General features: G+C 43.6%; 1 protein-coding gene across 1 annotated transcript in view; it reads left to right on the forward strand.

The window, feature by feature from the left end:
- The first annotated feature begins 9025 nt into the window (after positions 1 to 9025).
- TMEFF1 (transmembrane protein with EGF like and two follistatin like domains 1) overlaps positions 9026 to 18000 on the forward strand; it is a 195609-nt gene continuing 186634 nt past the window's right edge. The window contains exon 1 of the mRNA XM_045006102.1: positions 9026 to 9486. Coding sequence (XP_044862037.1) covers positions 9309 to 9486 — 178 coding nt within the window. The 5' untranslated portion in view covers positions 9026 to 9308. The remainder of the gene's footprint in view (positions 9487 to 18000) is intronic.

Below are 18000 nucleotides of genomic sequence, written 5' to 3' on the forward strand. Positions count from 1 at the left end.
CAAAAGGGAGGGGCAAGGTGGGGGACTATATGGTGTGTTGTGATGTGTTGAAATGCTGGGGAAAAATTGACAAATTGAAGACACAATAAGAAAGGGGCATATGATCTGATCAATAGGAATCATTCCATTGACATGAATGGGCTTTGGATCTAGTCCATAGAAAGGAGCAGATATTGTTGGAAAGGACAGACAAGCTAGTAGAAAGGGAAGATGTACAAATGAGAAGCCTTCATAGGGAAGGACAACAGTTGAGAAAAGGCAAAAAACAGGTGAGAAAAGCAAAGAAACAATAGAAGAAAAATAGGGTAGAGAGGGGGGGAAAACAGGGGAAAGAAAAATTGGAGAGGAGTCAAAGCTGATATACCAGGTAGAGAGACATAGGAAAATAAGGCAGAGACACTTTATTCTGACAGAAACAGGCCCTCTTGCCAGAGTTGCTGCTAGTGTAAGCGGGGAAACGGTTCTGCTATTGTCCAATGTTTTAGCTGGTCCCTCTGTACTACTCTCTCAGGACCTCCTCTTTCAGGCTGGATAGTGTAAACTGGCAGTTCAGGATTGTTGTGGGTGACCACAGTGTGGGGATTTGACTCTCATTTGTCCTGTATTTTATTACATCTCCAGCATCTATGTTTGCGAACTGGTGCACAGTCACCAGGTCTGATGAGAGCCCCACTGGACTTGCGATCATAAGTCCTTTTCCTACTTTGGGCTGTGTCTTTAGCTGTACTAAGAGCAACTTCACTGGCTGTCTTTGGCCTGTCACGGAGACCTTTGACCCAGTCATTGAAATTGGTCACCTCATCCTTAGAAAAGACTTCTTGATGCTTCTCTAACAATGCCCGTAAGTTAGCCACCTACACAAGAATCAGCCCTTTGAGCGCCACTTGAACTGGAACTGACAGTCTCTCACCACAACTTTCTCGAGGAAAGGTAACTTGTCCTTCCTTCTCCCTCCTTGTCACCCGCAGCTCATTTTCAGTCTCTTCAAATGTTACCTTCACCTGAAGAACCACCTCCTCAGGCTGGCGTACCTCTGCAGTTCTGATTTGAGAATACAACTCCACAGCCTTTGCACTTGAGTTTAGAAGACTCCCTGGTACTCTTCCTTTGATGGCATTAGTTGGTACGTTTGCTGGCTGGAGCTTACTAGGTAGCTTACTAGGTAGGCCCCAGATGTAGGCTCTGCAAGAGCTTGATATCCATTGGTATTTCCTGGCACCCAGCAGCCTTCATCAAGGGTCTTCCCTCTCCAAGGAGGAATAACAGTCTTCTGTCTTCTCTCCACTTTAACATTTCCAATCTTCCCCATGGGGCCCAGCGAATCGCTCTGTCCCACCTCTCGAGCCAGTACCCTACTCAGCACAGAGTTCTTCTTAGAGTGCCCATGGCAGTTCATCCTCCTGGTTCCTTCTCCTGGCAACAGTAGCTCCTTCAGCTCACTAATGATGTTCATTCCTAGAATCCGTGGGACTCCTTCTCCCATATGGCTCCCTTTAGAGGCTTTGTCTTTCAAGATGAAGATCATAGAATCATAGAATCTCAGGGTTGGAAGGGACCTCAGGAGGTCATCTAGTCCAACCCCCTGCTCAAAGCAGGACCAAACCCAACTAAATCATCCCAGCCAGGGCTTTGTCAAGCCTGACCTTAAAAACCTCTAAGGAAGGAGATTCCACTACCTCCCTAGGTAACCCATTCCAGTGCTTCACCACCCTACTAGTGAAAAAGTTTTTCCTAATGTCCAACCTAAACCTCCCCCTCTGCAACTTGAGACCATTACTCCTTGTTCTGTCATCTTCTACCACTGACAACAGTCTAGATCCATCCTCTTTGGAACCCCCTTTCAGGTAGTTGAAAGCAGCTATCAAATCCCCCCTCATTCTTCTCTTCTGCAGACTAAACAATCCCAACAATCCCTCTCCTCATAAGTCATGTGCTCCAGCCCCCTAATCATTTTTGTTGCCCTCCGCTGGACTCTCTCCAATTTATCCACATCCTTCTTGTAGTGTGGGGCCCAAAACTGGACACAGTACTCCAAATGAGGCCTCACCAGTGCTGAGTAGAGGGGAATGATCACATCCCTCGATCTGCTGGAAATGCCCCTACTTATACAACCCAAAATGCCATTAGCCTTCTTGGCAACAAGGGCACACTGTTGACTCATATTCAGCTTTTCGTCCACTGTAACCCCTAGGTCCTTTTCTGCAGAACTGCTGCCCAGCCATTCGGCCCCTAGTCTGTAACAGTGCATGGGATTCTTCCGTCCTAAGTGCAGGACTCTGCACTTGTCCTTGTTGAACCTCATCATATTTCTTTTGGCCCAATCCTCTAATTTGTCTAGGTCCCTCTGTATCCTATCCCTACCCTCCAGCGTATCAACGACTCCTCCCAGTTTAGTGTCATCTGCAAACTTGCTGAGGGTGCAGTCCATGCCATCCTTCAGATCAGGGGTCGGCAACCTTTCGGAGGTAGAGTGCCAAGTCTTCATTTATTCACTTTAATTTAAAGTTTCGCATGCTAAGGGTGCAGTCCAGACCATCCTCCAGATCGTTAATGAAGATATTGAATAAAACCGGCCCCAGCACCGACCCTTGGGGCACTCCACTTGATACCGGCTGCCAACTAGACATGGAACCATTGATCACTACCCGTTGAGCCTGAACATCTAGCCAGTTTTCTATCCACCTTACCGTCCATTCATCCAGCCCATACTTCTTTAACTTGCTGGCAAGAATACTGTGGGAGACTGTATCAAAAGCTTTGCTAAAGTCCAGAAATAGCACATCCACTGCTTTCCCCTCATCCACAGAGCCGGTTATCTCATCATAGAAGGCAATTAGGTTAGTCAGGCATGACTTGCCCTTGGTGAATCCATGTTGACTGTTCCTGATCACTTTCCCCTCCTTTAAGTGGTTCAGGATTGATTCCTTGAGGACCTGTTCCATGATTTTTCCAGGGATGCATTTTCTTGGCAGTGTCTGGCCCATGTACACTATATCTGCTTTGATGCATCCCACCCCTGGGATTGCCAGTCCATTAACTGCTGTTAGACGTACAAACCATGTGCTGTGCATGATCAGCTCCTTGTCCTTCAAATATTTTTGAAAATGCGACTCAGTAATGGTGATAATTTTTGAGCCGTATCTAACAAACATCTGGTCCTCACCCCTGCTATACATACTTCAGAAGTTAGAGTCTCCAAATGCTCCCTCACCGAAGTCGCTAGCTATGCTGGCACTATCTGCGGTCCTTTCCACACTGTATGCAGAGTGATTTTTCAACAGGGACAGGCCTACGAATCCTTCTGCCACTGCTTGGCCTTCTACTGTAGATGGATCACTCACTTCTGCTGCCCTTTTGGTTTCGAATGCCTGGGACTCTGTTCTCCTTCTCAGTGGACATTCTCGGCTTGTATGCCCTGGCCTTTCACAAGTGTAAGAAATGTACCTTCCCAGCTCGTCCTTCAGTGGGGATCTTCGGGATCCCGGTGCCCTTGGATCATACATAGTGTACTTAGATTTCCAGAAAGCCTTTGACAAGGTCCCTCACCAAAGGCTCTTACGTAAATTAAGCTGTCATGGGATAAAAGGGAAGGTCCTTTCATGGATTGAGAACTGGTTAAAGGACAGGGAAGAACAGGTAGGAATTAATGGTAAATTCTCAGAATGGAGAGGGGTAACTAGTGGTGTTCCCCAAGGGTCAGTCCTAGGACCAATCCTATTCAATTTATTCATAAATGATCTGGAGAAAGGGGTGAACACTGAGGTAGCAAAGTTTGCAGATGGTACTAAACTACTCAAGGTAGTTAAGACCAAAGCAGATTGTGAAGAACTTCAAAAATTCTCAAAACGAAGTGATTGGGCAACAAAATGGCAAATGAAATTTATTGTGGATAAATGTAAAGTAATGCACATTGGAAAAAATAACCCCAACTATACATACAGCATGATGGGGGCTAATTTAGCTACAACGAGTCAGGAAAAAGATCTTGGAGTCATCGTGGATAATTCTCTGAAGATGTCCACGCAGTGTGCAGAGGCGGTCAAAAAAGCAAACAGGATGTTAGGAATCATTAAAAAGGGGATAGAGAATAAGACTGAGAATATATTATTGCCCTTATATAAATCCATGGTACGCCCACATCTCGAATACTGTGTACAGATGTGGTCTCCTCACCTCAAAAAAGATATTCTAGCACTAGAAAAAGTTCAGAAAAGGGCAACTAAAATGATTAGGGGTTTAGAGAGGGTCCCATATGAGGAAAGATTAAAGAGGCTAGGACTCTTCAGCTTGGAAAAGAGAAGACTAAGGGGGGATATGATAGAGGTATATAAAATCATGAGTGATGTTGAGAAAGTGGATAAGGAAAAGTTATTTACTTATTCCCATAATACAAGAACTAGGGGTCACCAAATGAAATTAATAGTCAGCAGGTTTAAAACAAATAAAAGGAAGTTCTTCTTCACGCAGCGCACAGTCAACTTGTGGAACTCCTTGCCTGAGGGGGGTTGTGAAGGCTAGGACTATAACAATGTTTAAAAGGGGACTGGATAAATTCATGGTGGCTAAGTCCATAAATGGCTATTAGCTAGGATGGGTAAGAATGGTGTCCCTAGCCTCTGTTCGTCAGAGGATGGAGAAGGATGGCAGGAGAGAGATCACTTGATCATTGCCTGTTAGGTTCTCTCCCTCTGGGGCACCTGGCATTGGCCACTGTCGGTAGACAGATACTGGGCTAGATGGACCTTTGGTCTGACCCGGTACGACCGTTCTTATGTTCTTATGTTCTTATTGGATACTTTGGCATACTAATGGGAGTTTTTCTTTCATCACCTCGGTCATCACTTTCAGCATCTCCTCCTGTTGGACTGCCAGTGGGAGCTGTGGAGCCAGCGCTTGTGGTGGGAGCAACACGTGGAGCCCCCTCTCCCTAGGAGCTGCAGTGACGCCAGCTGGAGCTGGGTAGGGAGCCTGCCAACCCCGCTACCCCTCCCCACCCCAGCACCAGCAGAGGTCCTGGGCCACAGGCCGCCGCCTGCCTCCCCCCTAGCACCCACGGTGCCTCCTGGACCACCCCTCCCCAGAACACCTGAGGCCCCCTGGTCCAAGTTTTAGTTAGGAGCATATAGTAAAAGTCATGGACAGGTCACAGGCCATGAATTTTTGTTTACTGCCCATGACTTTTACTAAAAATACCCATGAGTAAAACATAGCCTTAATTACACTTAATACTTTTATACTGTCCCTGATGCTCAGATTTCAAAATTCCAAAAGTTTATATTGAAAATACTTAATTATCCAAATTGTCAGTGCTCAGGTTGGTGGTTTTAAGAAGGGTTTTTTGGCACCTGAAGAAGAGTTGGAGACAGCTTGAAATTGTGGGATAAGCACAGTTGTAGGATGAAGTGGATGTTTCTGTTAAAAATATCAACAGTGAAACTGATGACATCAGTCATCTTTACTGAGCAGTTAGCGTCTCTCAGAGCTATTGTTTCAGACTGTTTGCAGACTCAGGAAGACAACACTGTTCCAATTTACACTTATTTAATGTTTTTGAGTTTTTCTTCACAACTACAAGTGCTAGAAATGTATTTTGTTTAACAAAACAAAAGCTGAGATTCATAAGTACAATTCTCTAGTAGAATTGGGCAACTTATTTTGGACAAAACTCTTTTCCAACAAAAAAACCTCAAAGATTTGGGTTGACCAAAATAATTCACAAATTTGGGTCAAGGAGAAATTGAGTGGGGGAGGAAAAAAAAGAAAAAGCAGAAAAAAATGAAAAAATCAAAATGTAATGCTTTGATACTTTTTAAAATATTGTGAGTTTTCAATTTGAAACACCTTTCTGATTTGAATTTTACTGCAATTTTATTTTCAAAAAAGCTTCCCCTCAAATGAAATAAAACATTTTGTTTAATCCAAACCAATTTATTTTATTTTTTACTTTTTTGGTTCACCAAAAAGTTAAAAAAATGTTTTGGGTTGCTCTCTGTCAAATTTAACTTCTCACATTGGCATCCTTGGTCTTCTCCACATCCACATAATCCTCATCTCTTTTAGTACGTTGGTTCTTCCTCACCCAGCCAATATAGGAAGATGATAATGAAGAGAAGGTAGCTCCATTAGAAATAGTCCCTTTAAATATTGTCCTTTCTGGCTCAGGGACCCTATGAGGGACTATTTTAGGCACTCTGAATAGATGCCACCTTTCACATAGGACCAACTGGAGGTGAGATGAAATGTAAATATTTTTCTTGTAAATGGGAAAAAAAGACAATAATTGAAATAAGGTCATGTTCATTTACCAGAGACTGCCACTACCAAATGCTGATAGTATTTAACGTGATGCCATATTTGTGATTTTCTTATTGTGGAATTCCATTAGTTTGCAACAAACTATGGGTATAGGTAGAACAGTTTCTTTAAGAATTATAATTATATACTTATAATTTTTCTGCTTCTTTAAATGGTCAGGGAAGCTCTTTTTTAAAAAAGAAAAACAACCAACAAACCACCACAACAATAACAAAAAACAGAGGGCAGAAGAAGAATGAATACCCAGATGGCATAGTCTGAATTTGCCAAACCAATCAGGCATCATTGTATCATCCGCTGAAGGCTAGCTACTCACAACCAATTTTTTGGTGGCCTCAGAGTGCAGCTACCAACTCTTGCTGGTGGCTGCTCTGACATTGTTCCTAGAATACTTAATTAACTTTAGAAAAAACAAATAAATATGCACATATACACGTCCAAATCATTGTAATTTATTTATGTAGGTTTTTTTACCGACTCAGTCATAAAAATAATCTACAGTTATCTCTATTCTTTACTGGACCTAAACAGAATAGAAACACAAATAAGGTGCTTTGCATGTTCTTGTCTTTTTTCTTTTGTTTCTTTTGCTTTTTTGGTTGCTTTTTTAAAAAACCTGATGGCTACTCAGTCTGCTGTGAAAAATCATATTAACAAACATACAAATATCACTTCAAGCCTGGGGACAAAGTAAGCACTGGATGGGGAGGTGGGTACAGATCCAGCAGGGGCCAGGGGTGATGGGACACTGGGGGGAAGCAGCAAGAGCCAGGGATGATGGAGGGGTGAGCTTGGGGCCAGAGCCTGCTACTGCATGGCTGGCAAATGGAGCCAGAAGCCCTATGACTGGAGCCTGCCACCCTCTACCCCAGGGCTGAAGCCTGACCCCGCTGCTTCTGGGAAGGTGGGGAACTCACACTTGCTGCCTGCTCCTCCAGCTTTTGTGTCCCCAGAGGGGGGCAGGGCTCAATCACTGCTGGCGGCCCCAGAGGAGGGTCCACTGCTTCCCCCTCCCCCATCACTGCCTAGAAGGCTGTGGCCACAAGAAAGTCCCCTGGTGGCCACCACAGTGGCCACATTTGAGAAATGCTGACTAAGCCTGATGTAGCTCTCTGAGTTTAAATAAATGGCAGAATTGGCAACCCCAGGAATTCAAAAATAGAATACAAACCAAAATAAAAACCATGAGACTTATTTCCATCTTGAAATGCACATTAATCCTCCTTCGCTCCCACCTCATCTCTACAGCATCCCTGCCAGTGATATCCTGAAAGGAGCAAAAAAAATGTGAATACCATGTGGTAGAGATAGTGTGGCACTCCATTTGCCAATAGGAAATTGCTGTTTCTGTCTTGGCGGCATTGATCCTATCTTTTCACCAGCAGCCAACCCCTCTTTAAGTTTTATGAGGGTTTTTTTTAGGCTAGATCTGTCATCCTGGAGGACTAAACCCACATTAAGGTCCCAATCCTACCATGGGACTTCTGCATGGCAGACCTCTGTTCCCACACAGAGCTTGTTGCAGGGGTAGGGCCCTAGTCCTGCCTGCAGGTATTTAATCTGTTGTTTCACCAGGGGGAGCGCCCTAAGCGCACCTCAGCAGGTAGAAGAATCTGCTTGCCCTGCAACATGAATAGTTCATGTGGAAGGTTAGAGAAAGCTGCTTTTTCCAAGGACTAGCACCAAATATATGTCATAGTTTAGACTTGTCCAAGGAAAATCTTCTGTTGAATGTGGGTTTCCCTTTTTGTGTTATTCCTATATCAGTAGTAGTAAGAAACACGCATCCTGTTGCAAATGTACATTGCCCTTCAGGGCCATCTAGTAAGAACTGTATCCTGTCATAAACTGCTTGCAATCTATAACCCCACATCCTGCAAACACGTGCTCAGCTTTCTGTAGGTGACTAGTCCTTCCTTTCAAGGAGCAGCTCTGTCCCACCCACTCCAAGTGCCTCCAGGAGAAGCTGCTTCTGAGAGAAGTGACCAGAAGCACCTTGCAAGTAGTCACCGCATTTTCCCCAACTGTAGTGATTGGGATTTGGAAATTGCTCCTGTCTCACGTGCGGGGCTGAGGTGCAGTAACAATTACAAACAAAGCGTCCAGTTAATCAGGGCTCCCCTCCTCAGCCTCCCGCACGGCAGCCTTGCAGAGGGTACCAAAGCGCCCCGCGGGGGAGGGGGGGGTGACAGTGGGACTTGCCGTGGGGATTGAGCACAGAGAGCGCTGCGCACAGTTCACCCCACACCATTGTCACTTTGCGCGCGGCTAGGGCCCCTCTCCTCCGCCCCGGTGTGTGCGCGCTGCCCAGCGCCCTGCGAGGGGGGTGCTGCTCCCCATCAGCTTGTGGCCTCACTGGTGCAGCCTGCTGCTGCAGCCGCCCCTCACCGTGGCTTCACTGGGGGAGGCAGAGGAGGCTGCTGCTCATCACCCAAGTGGGGAGGCTGCTGCCCTTTGCCCAGCGTGGGGCGGGAGCGGTGCCTGTGGGCGGGGGTAGGCGAGGTACCACCGCGCCCACTAGGGCTCCTGGGACGAGCCCCAGCTCCTCAGGACGAAGCCCCCTCGCCTCCCCCGTGGGTGGGTGTGTGTGTGTTGGGGGGGGGCTGCCATCACGTGTGCGTCCTCCCCTCCTCCCTCCGCAGCAGCAGCCGCCTCAGCCCCGCTCCCTTTGTTGTAGCCGGAGCGGTGGCAGCGGCGCTGGTGGGCGCCGCGCACAAAGGAGCGAGCGAGCGGCCGGCCGGGGAGCGCAGCCGCTGCCCAGGGCGCAGGGACGCTCCGGGGGAGCCGGGAGGCGCGCGGGGGCGGCGCGGGCCGGCGGCGCCGGGTCTCTCTGGCGGTCCCGGCGGGGATGCTGAGGGCTGGCTCCGGCCCGGCGGAGAAGGGACGGTCCCTGCAGGGCAGCGCTGCCGCCGGCTCCGATTGATGCTCTGGGCCTGCCGCTCCCAGCCGCCGCCGCCGCCATCCCGCTGCCGCTCCGCGCCCGCGCCCCCGCCATGGTGGCGGAGAGCCCGGCCGCCGCCCGGCCGCTGCCGGGACCCCCCCGGGCGTGGTGCTACACCCCGGTGATCCTGGCGTTCGCCCTCGCCGCCCTGCCCCCCGGCCGCGCCTCCAACCTGCTGCCCGGCGGCGAGTGCCAGGGCGGCGGCAAGGGGAAGGGCACCAACTGCTCAGGTAATGCCCCCCCCCCGCGGCGCGGCCCCGGGCGCACACACGTGCAGGGCTGGCTGGGGGCTGGGAGGGAGCCCGTGCCCGAAGCGGGCCTGCCTGTGCCCATCGTATCGTGTTTACACGGCAGCGTGGGGAGCCGGGGTGGTAACGGGGCTGCACGCTGCCACTTCCTCGCTCCTGCCCTACGTGCTGCCGAAAACAAAGAGCCCGGGCTCCGGTTCAGGCTGTCCGGGGCTTGGTTCCAGATGCGATTTGCTGATAACCTGAAAAGGAGGAGAAATGGTCTCCTCCATCGGACAAAATAGGCTTCCTTGGAGGAAGAAAGGAGTTTGCTGATGTGTGGACCTTTTGATTTCTTTCTGTCTGTTGCCTGTGGGTATCGGCAGGTGCATGTCAATCGCACTGGATAATTAAACCGCACCCCATCCGCATCTTAACCTCTAATCTTTTATTCCACTTCCTCGGTCCTGTTTAAGAAACGGGGAGGAGGGGGGGTAAATCCCAGAGGCGCGCACGTGACTGTAACCTATTAAAACAGTCACACTGAATATTCTTATATCTGCTTCTCTGTATTTATAAATCCAGTCCAAATACAGAGCCCCTGTCCCCTTCAGCCGGTTGCTATGTACATTCATTGTTGCTCTGATGATTGTTGTGGATGCTCCACGGTATCTACAGAAAGCATTTCCAGGTTGTTCTTTAATTGAGCCATTGTAGATGAATACTTTTTGACATCTGCCCATGCTAAGCATATATGTGCACTATCATTTTAAAGCATAACATAAATCATTTTTCAGTTTAGGTGGATTTATGGGTATAAGGGATCGCTATTTTAATAATTCTTTAGGAACATTGAACAATGGAACATTCTTTAAAGTAGAAGAAAGTAGCAATATCAATGTTATAATTGGTTATGAATACTTTAAAATGTTTGTCTTCCTCAATAATATTTTGATAAAATAATTTTAGTTTTTTCTTATTAAAATTAGCTGTGTGTATTGAACTTCTTTTAAAATCTCAGATTAATTACGCTAGAATGATCACTAGTAGAAGTATTGCAAAGTGGTTGTCCAAGATGATGAACATTTCCTGTGAGATGCTAAGTGCCCTTTATTCCCATTGTTTTCTATGAGAGTTGAAGGCAATTTGTACTTTGGAGGTGGCTATGGGGGTCCTTATGCAGTATAACAGTTTTGAAATAATTTCAGCAACAATTTCCCTTTTAGTATATGACATTTTAGTATATGACATTTAAATTTTATAATGTTGGCTAATGCTGCTAATGTTGGCTATTTACAACCTAGCAAACCATGTCAAAATATTTGTGCAATATATTAAATCTCATCACTGCTTGTTTGTTCTTAATTTTAGCTTGTCTTGACATCTAATATGTTGTTGTGTTGTACCAGAGTACTACTTTTCTATTCCTGCTTGACTTTTTTAATTCTATTTGCATGAATGTGATGGTTATTTTTAAAGAAAGGTTAATAGGTTACTGTGTCACTGGCATTAGTGGCTTACCCAACAGAGGCATGTGGGTCATTAGACCACATCATATGCATAAATCAACGAGATTAACTATGAATGCTCAGTGAAGTATTTGAGGAAGTTGCTAAGGCAATGTGGGAAACATGTATATTATTATTCTACATAAATGATCCTCTAAGTAGCATTTTTAAAATCAGAAACTGACAGAAAACTATGTGCTGTCTCAAAGCTATTCAGAATGATACAATTCTAGTTAAAACAGGCAGAGGTAGTTCTAATACTATGTAAGTATACATGGCATGCATTGATTTTTAGCATAACTTTAAAAGATGAAAGAATTGTTTTTGTTTAAAAAATCTATTAATTCAGTTTTGCTGTGTTAACTATACCGTGAGGGACTATGGGAGAATATTAACAGAAACTCACTGGGACAAATTTTCCTCTTATGTAAATCTGCATAACTCTCTTAACTTTTAGTGGATAAGTTTCTCCTAGCATAAGATGAGCTTATTGCAAATTTACATATAATGGTCCAGCTCCCCAGCTGGCATAAATTGATATAGCTCCATTCATAGTGGAGGTTCATTATATTTACTATCTGGTACCACTTTATTAACCAAAAATTAAGGTAAAACATTGAGAACTCTTCTTCAAATCTATAGAGCTTTATAGATTGCTTTTGTATCTATCTATATTTGGAAGAAACAGAATGGATGGCTCTTGTATTATTATTTCTCTCAGCCTCATGCTGACATCACACCATATCTGTAGCTCTGGAGCAGTTTCTTAAACTTTTTGACCAGGTGCTGCTATTTCAGCATCTTATCACCAGCATATAAAGCATCTTCCTGTGAAATCTTTGCTAGTCCTACTGTACATGTGGAATTAACTGTTGTGAAGTGCTGAACTCCCCTTCTTCACCCCTTGAGTATTCTGTTTCTGAAATTGTCCATAATACATACATACCATGCAAAAGCTCATTAAAAGAATGCAGGGTTGCAAAGTGAAGAACACAAAAATTAGGAAACGTCAAAATTAAGGTAGTTTGTGAAACCTTATTTCCTCTTAATTCTAAATTCTAAATTCTTTCCTTTCTTCATATGCATTATAGCAGTGGTTCTCATCCAAGAGTATGCAGAAGTCTTCCAGGGGTACATCAACTCATCTAGATATTTGCCTAGTTTTACAACAGGTTACATAAAAAAGCACTAGCAAAGTCAGTACAAACTAAAATTTCATACACACAAAATGAGAAAGTAAGCAGTTTTTCTGTAATAGTGTACTGTGACACTTTTATGTTTTTATGTCTGATTTTGTAAGCAAGTAGTTTTTAACTGAGGTGAAATTTGGGATACGCAAGACAAATCAGGCTCCTGAAAGGGGTACAGTAGTCTGGAAAGATTGAGAACCACTGCATTACAATAACGTCTTTAGTTATGTGGTAACATAGTCACATCATCACTGGCTCTGAGAGGGATATATAGTCCCTGAGGATAATATTTTTTGTTTTTAAATGATGACTTGCTTTTACAGAGTTTCCAGTCATCTGTGAATCTCAGTGCTTTGTTAAGATAGGAATGCAAAAGTAGCCTCATTTTGCAGCCGGCATAGCCAAACACAGACATTTGGCATATTCTTTTGGCGAGTCAGTGTGGGTAAGAGAATGGTATTTGGGACTGCTATATTAGAGACTTGATTTTATTCCTGACTCTGCCTGTAGTGACCTTGCAACATCTTTGGTCTCCTATCTGTAAAATGGGGAAAATGATACTTGCCTCTTTCCTCAGTTTGTTATACAGTCTGAGATCTTATCTATAGCAATGGTTGGAAAGTACAGAGAATTATTAAGCCCAGTCAGTGGAAGAAATATGTCTAGAATTGAGAGCTTACTGGCTCCCAACTTATTAGTGCTTCCTGTAGGTAAAAGGCTGTTTTGATGCCCAAAGCAGCATCTGTATTATAATCAAAATGATTCAAGAGGCCCACTGGCACCTAGGAGTATCTGCAGCAGGGCAGTTCACATTTGGAAGTGGAATGATTAACTGTTTTACAAACTACCACACATGTGCAAAGGGTGATTTTCCATGGTTTGTGACTCAGTCAAATCTCTGGTAAATTTCCAAATGGACAGTGAGAGACCTCTCTCTGCCTACCCTGCCAACATTCAACTTCCTAACCTAAATTCCCGGGGCACTAGTGCTGCTTCTAAAAAAAAGTTGCAAAACGTTTGACAAAATAACCTTATACTGATTAATTAAAGTATTGGGAACAACTTTTTTAGATAAAAATCAACCTAAGGCAGGCATGGACAATTTCAGCCCAAAGGTTACAGTATGACAAAATTATAAGTAACTGAAAGCAGATAAGTTTAATGCAAAGTGTTAGCAAGCTTAACAATAGATATTGCTACATGCACTGCCTACAATAGCTAGCTACCATCAAGCCAGCACATGGGAATTTAATCAAAAGTGACATGTTTCTGCAAGTAAATAGTTTACTTTGCTGCTCCTTTACAGTAATATTTACTGGACTTATATATATGGGGGTCTTATTCTGGCTTTATGTAACCATGCATAACAGTTTTTGATTAGAGCAAATATCTCCTATGTGGCTCAGAGGGCACATACTCTGCCCAGGGTTTTGACTTTCTGATATTTAAAATGAGTGGTATTATACCTTCATGTAGGTTGTTGATGACTGACTGAGGCCAAGGAAAAAATCAGGACAATCTCCCTTTTACAGGATTCCCTTTCTGTAAATGTAGGCAGTGGTGAGCTGGAGCCGGTTCCCACTGGTTCCCAAGAACCGGTTGCTAAAATTAGACCTCTGTGGAGAACCGGTTGTTAAAGGGCCAGGGGGTGGGCAAAGAACTCCAGTCCGCGGGCTGGACCATCCTGTTGCTCCCAGGAGTCCCAGCTGGGGAGGCTGAGGCTCCCTCAGCCCCCCACTTCCCCCCAGCTGCAGGGTGGCCAGCCGCTGGCACCAGCTGGGCAGCTCATCTGAGCTCGGGAGGAGTCCTGCTGCTGCTTTTTGAGCAGCCCGGCAAGGTGTGTGTGTGTGGGGCGGCTGTTGCAAACTCCAGGGCTGGCCGGAGGGGAGGGGGCAAGTGGGGCAATTTGCCTCAGGCCCTGCAGGGGCCCCTGCCCCCACGAGTATGTCTCCCCCAACCCTGGCCCCTCCCCCGCTTCCCCCCCTTAAATCAGAACTTTTTATAGGGAACCGGTTGTTAAGATTTTGGCAGCTCATCACTGAATGTAGGGGAGCATGAATATTTACACAATAATAACTTCACTGGATAGAAGGGTTCTAGAAGTGTAAAGTAACTAGGAACCATGGATGGTGGTAGGGGATTCAATCAAGTGATGATGAAAAGTTTGAACCTTATCTGGAAAGAGATATGGAGCCAGTGAGAAGACTTGAGTGTGGATGACATGCTCAGAGCAGCAAGAGCAGAGAATTACTTTAGTTGTTCAATACTGGATAAATAAAGTGAAGTGAGGGTAAAAGTGGTTGTTGTCACTAATACTTGTGTTCTGTGCTGGTATCGGTGATGAAGGGCAGTCTTCATGAGACACTCTCTGTTAAGATGAGATCCACTCCACATTATGAAGAGTAGACTCAAATTTTTTCATAGTGTGGATCCCATCTTAACAGAGTGAGTATTCCATGAACCCTTCACCTCACTCAAGATCACACAACATCCATTTGTCAGTATGTTCAGTACATATAACATGTCTGCTTATATTTACACATTAAATACCTTTATATAATGTATATGAATGTGGTCTTTAACTTGACATTAACCTTCTTTCCCACCCGTTGTATGTTGACTATCTTTGGGGTATGTGAAAAAATCCTGGACCATTGTGATTGAATGCTGTATCCACCTCCCTTACCTGTCACCTTTCATCTTCTTAAGACTGTAAGCTCCTTGAGCCATGGACTATCTTTTACTATGAGTTTGCACTCCACCTAGCACCACGGCCCCAGACTTTGGTTCGAGCCTTTGGGCACTATTATTATAAATAATAAATAATATTAATCACTATAGCAATTGCTTACATGGAAAATAGTAGGAAAGTGCTTTTGATGTATTTTTAACTTATGTTTTGCCTTCTTGAAAAAGCTAAGCACACTTTCTGCTTTTGCTCTTTCCCCTTCCATCCGTTTTGTCCTTCTCTCACCCCTTCTTCTCTGCTACTAGGACCTTCTCTCTTGTGCTCCTCTGCACATTCTTTGCCTGATTCTCTTCTCCCCTGAATTTCTCTTTCCATGGATGGCTCTAGTCTTATTTGCAGCTTATGGTTCCTTTTCCCTTTAGCAGCTCCTGCTAGTTGACCCATCTCCCACCCCATTTCCTATACTCCTCTTCTTATGTAGCAGCAGCCCATAGTGGAGGCAACCAGGCTGGCTCCTCATTGCCACATCCAGGCTCTTCTCCATCCACTATAGCTATAACCAAGACCGTATGGCTTGCCAGGTCTCTGTGGACCATCAGCAAGTGGCTCATGGTCTGAGAACATGTGATGCAGGGAATTTCAGGAATGAGGCTGAATCAAAATTGGCAGCAGGATTCTTTAAATCCATAGCCTTGATGAGAGCTTAAACTTTGGGGCATAAACCAACCTCAAACTCTTGGGGATGAGGAAAAAACTTTCCTAGGGAGTGGTTTATCCCATAACTTTCAGGATTTCTTACTCTGCGCATCTGGGGATATATCTGCATTAGGCAAAAAGGTGTGCTTTTTGAAATATGATAGCTCAAGTTTATATTTAATATACTAGTGTAGCCAGGCCAAATTGTAGTTTTAGGATTCTAACCGAACCAAACGGTACAGAATGCCTTGTTCACACTAAGATCTTAATCATGTTACCGATCACACATTAGCTATCATAGTTTAAAAACACCCTTTGCCGAGTATGGCAGAACCTAGTACTCACCTCTTTGTGTCTGTTGATATGGTCAAAAAGATGGTGTACTTTTAAAACTGAGTTTAAGTTGATTGCGTTAACTCTCTTGAAGAACACTTTTTTGCCTATGTAGACAAACTTTCTCAGAGACAGTATACTGGACTAGGTGTACGAGTGGTCTGATCCAGGAGAACATTACCTATATTCCTAGGAATCAACATTTAAAACACAATCTTTCTAATAAATGAGATTAAAGGGAGGAAGTAGATCTAACTTCTAAAATAAATGCTGTATCCTCAGTCATTTAGGTTAATTGGCTATTATAGTGATGAATGCAATAAAATAAAACAAATACAGATAAAAGGTAAATAAGATTACGGAAATGACATAAATAAAAAAATCACAGTAACAGATATAAATATTGTTTTTGTTTAATATGATTTTTAGCACCAAAGTGTCCCCTTAAGACAAATTTTTGTGTCCTTTTAAAAATAATTAGGGGATGATTAAAGTGCAGTGGAAGATGTTTCAGAACAGCTAAATAAAGATTTTGAATCAGGTCTCATTACTGAGAATGATGGGGAAATTCCTATTATGAGACCATTTATCAAAGGTTATAAAAATGTACCACTGACAGAAAGAGTTTTAAAAGGAATAGATGATGGAAAAAACTGAGAATCTTGACTGTAATATGTTTCTAGCACTAGATAACATTCATCTGAGTTCAGAGGGAGCTAAAAATATATAGTTGTGCTACTAACAAAGATATATCCTTAAAAACAGCAACTAGTTGTAGGGATTGGATGGAGGCCAGGTTGGTTACCATCTTGAGAATAAAAAGGAGCAAAATTTGCTCATGGAAATTATAGCCAAGAGAAGGTTACTTCTGTATCAGAGAATACCATAGTTATAATTCCCATTAAGGAGAGAATAATACATGTATTTATTATTGAACAATGTAACATTTTTATTGTTGTTGATGTAAGGGTAAATAAATTGTGCCTGTAATCTGTTAGCTTTCTTTCAGAGTTGACAGAATAGCGGATAAAGGGAAGAGTGAATATAGTTTATTTGGACTTTTTAAAAGCTTTCTACAAGTCCCTCAGATACTAATATTGATGATAATTCAAGTTTTTAATACAAAATAAATATAATTAAATAAGCATGAATCACACAGTATTGACAGGAAGGTAGATTTGCCTTTTCTCCAGAAGCAGATTATCTGGCTCCATCACTGATCAGTCAGCAAGTAGTGTTGCTGACATTGCCACCCCTATGATGAGATCTTGGAGCAGTTCCATAGGTCAGAGCAGTGGTGCCCACGATACCAATGATTGCAAAATGATTACTGTATCAATCTCCTGTTCTCAGTTTAGAGTAACTTTCTGTAACTTTTATCTCCTGAGCTGATGTTTTCTAGGCATCCCTCTGTCTGTGGGGAAAGTTTTACAAAAACAGTCAAACTGTTTTTGAGTACAAGGAAAGTTGAAAAGAATTATTTCCCCTATTATAAGGCTTATTATGATTGTGCTGAAGCCCTTTGGTCAGTCCCTGCAGATCTCGTGAGGTGAAAAAGGGTTGTGGAGGACTGTTCTACACTTTGCAGGCGTGACTACCCCTTTATGGAAACATTCACTAAGGTTCTCTATAAATTACTCTAAATAAATGCGTTAAATGATCTATGATTCTATGAAATAGTGCTATATAAGGTAAAAAAAATTATGGCTGCTACTGAAAACAATCAAAATAATCCTGTACAATTAAATATTTCTACTATAAAAATCTGTACATTGGTTTAAAAATTCTAATAGGGAATAAATTATAAATATATAACTTCTATTAACTCTATTGAACATTTCTGTAAGGGCTGCTCCGATGGCCCAAAGGGTTCTGCAACACTAATTTCGAGAGAGAGCCTCTGTCTTGGGGAACTTCTTCAAGTACGTGAGACAGGGCATTTTGGTGGTGTTTAGTAAATTTGTTCAGACCATTGCATTTATATATGCTGTTTTTTGCAAGTCAATAGAGTTTGGAATTTGTGGATAATACAGCTCTTTTATAAAAGTATTTTCTTCCTTTGCCACCTTGTTTCTTTCAGAAAAATATAAGAAACTCCACA

The sequence above is a fragment of the Mauremys mutica genome, chromosome 2 (genome assembly GCF_020497125.1).
Source record: "Mauremys mutica isolate MM-2020 ecotype Southern chromosome 2, ASM2049712v1, whole genome shotgun sequence".
NCBI classification, from domain to species: Eukaryota; Metazoa; Chordata; order Testudines; family Geoemydidae; genus Mauremys; species Mauremys mutica.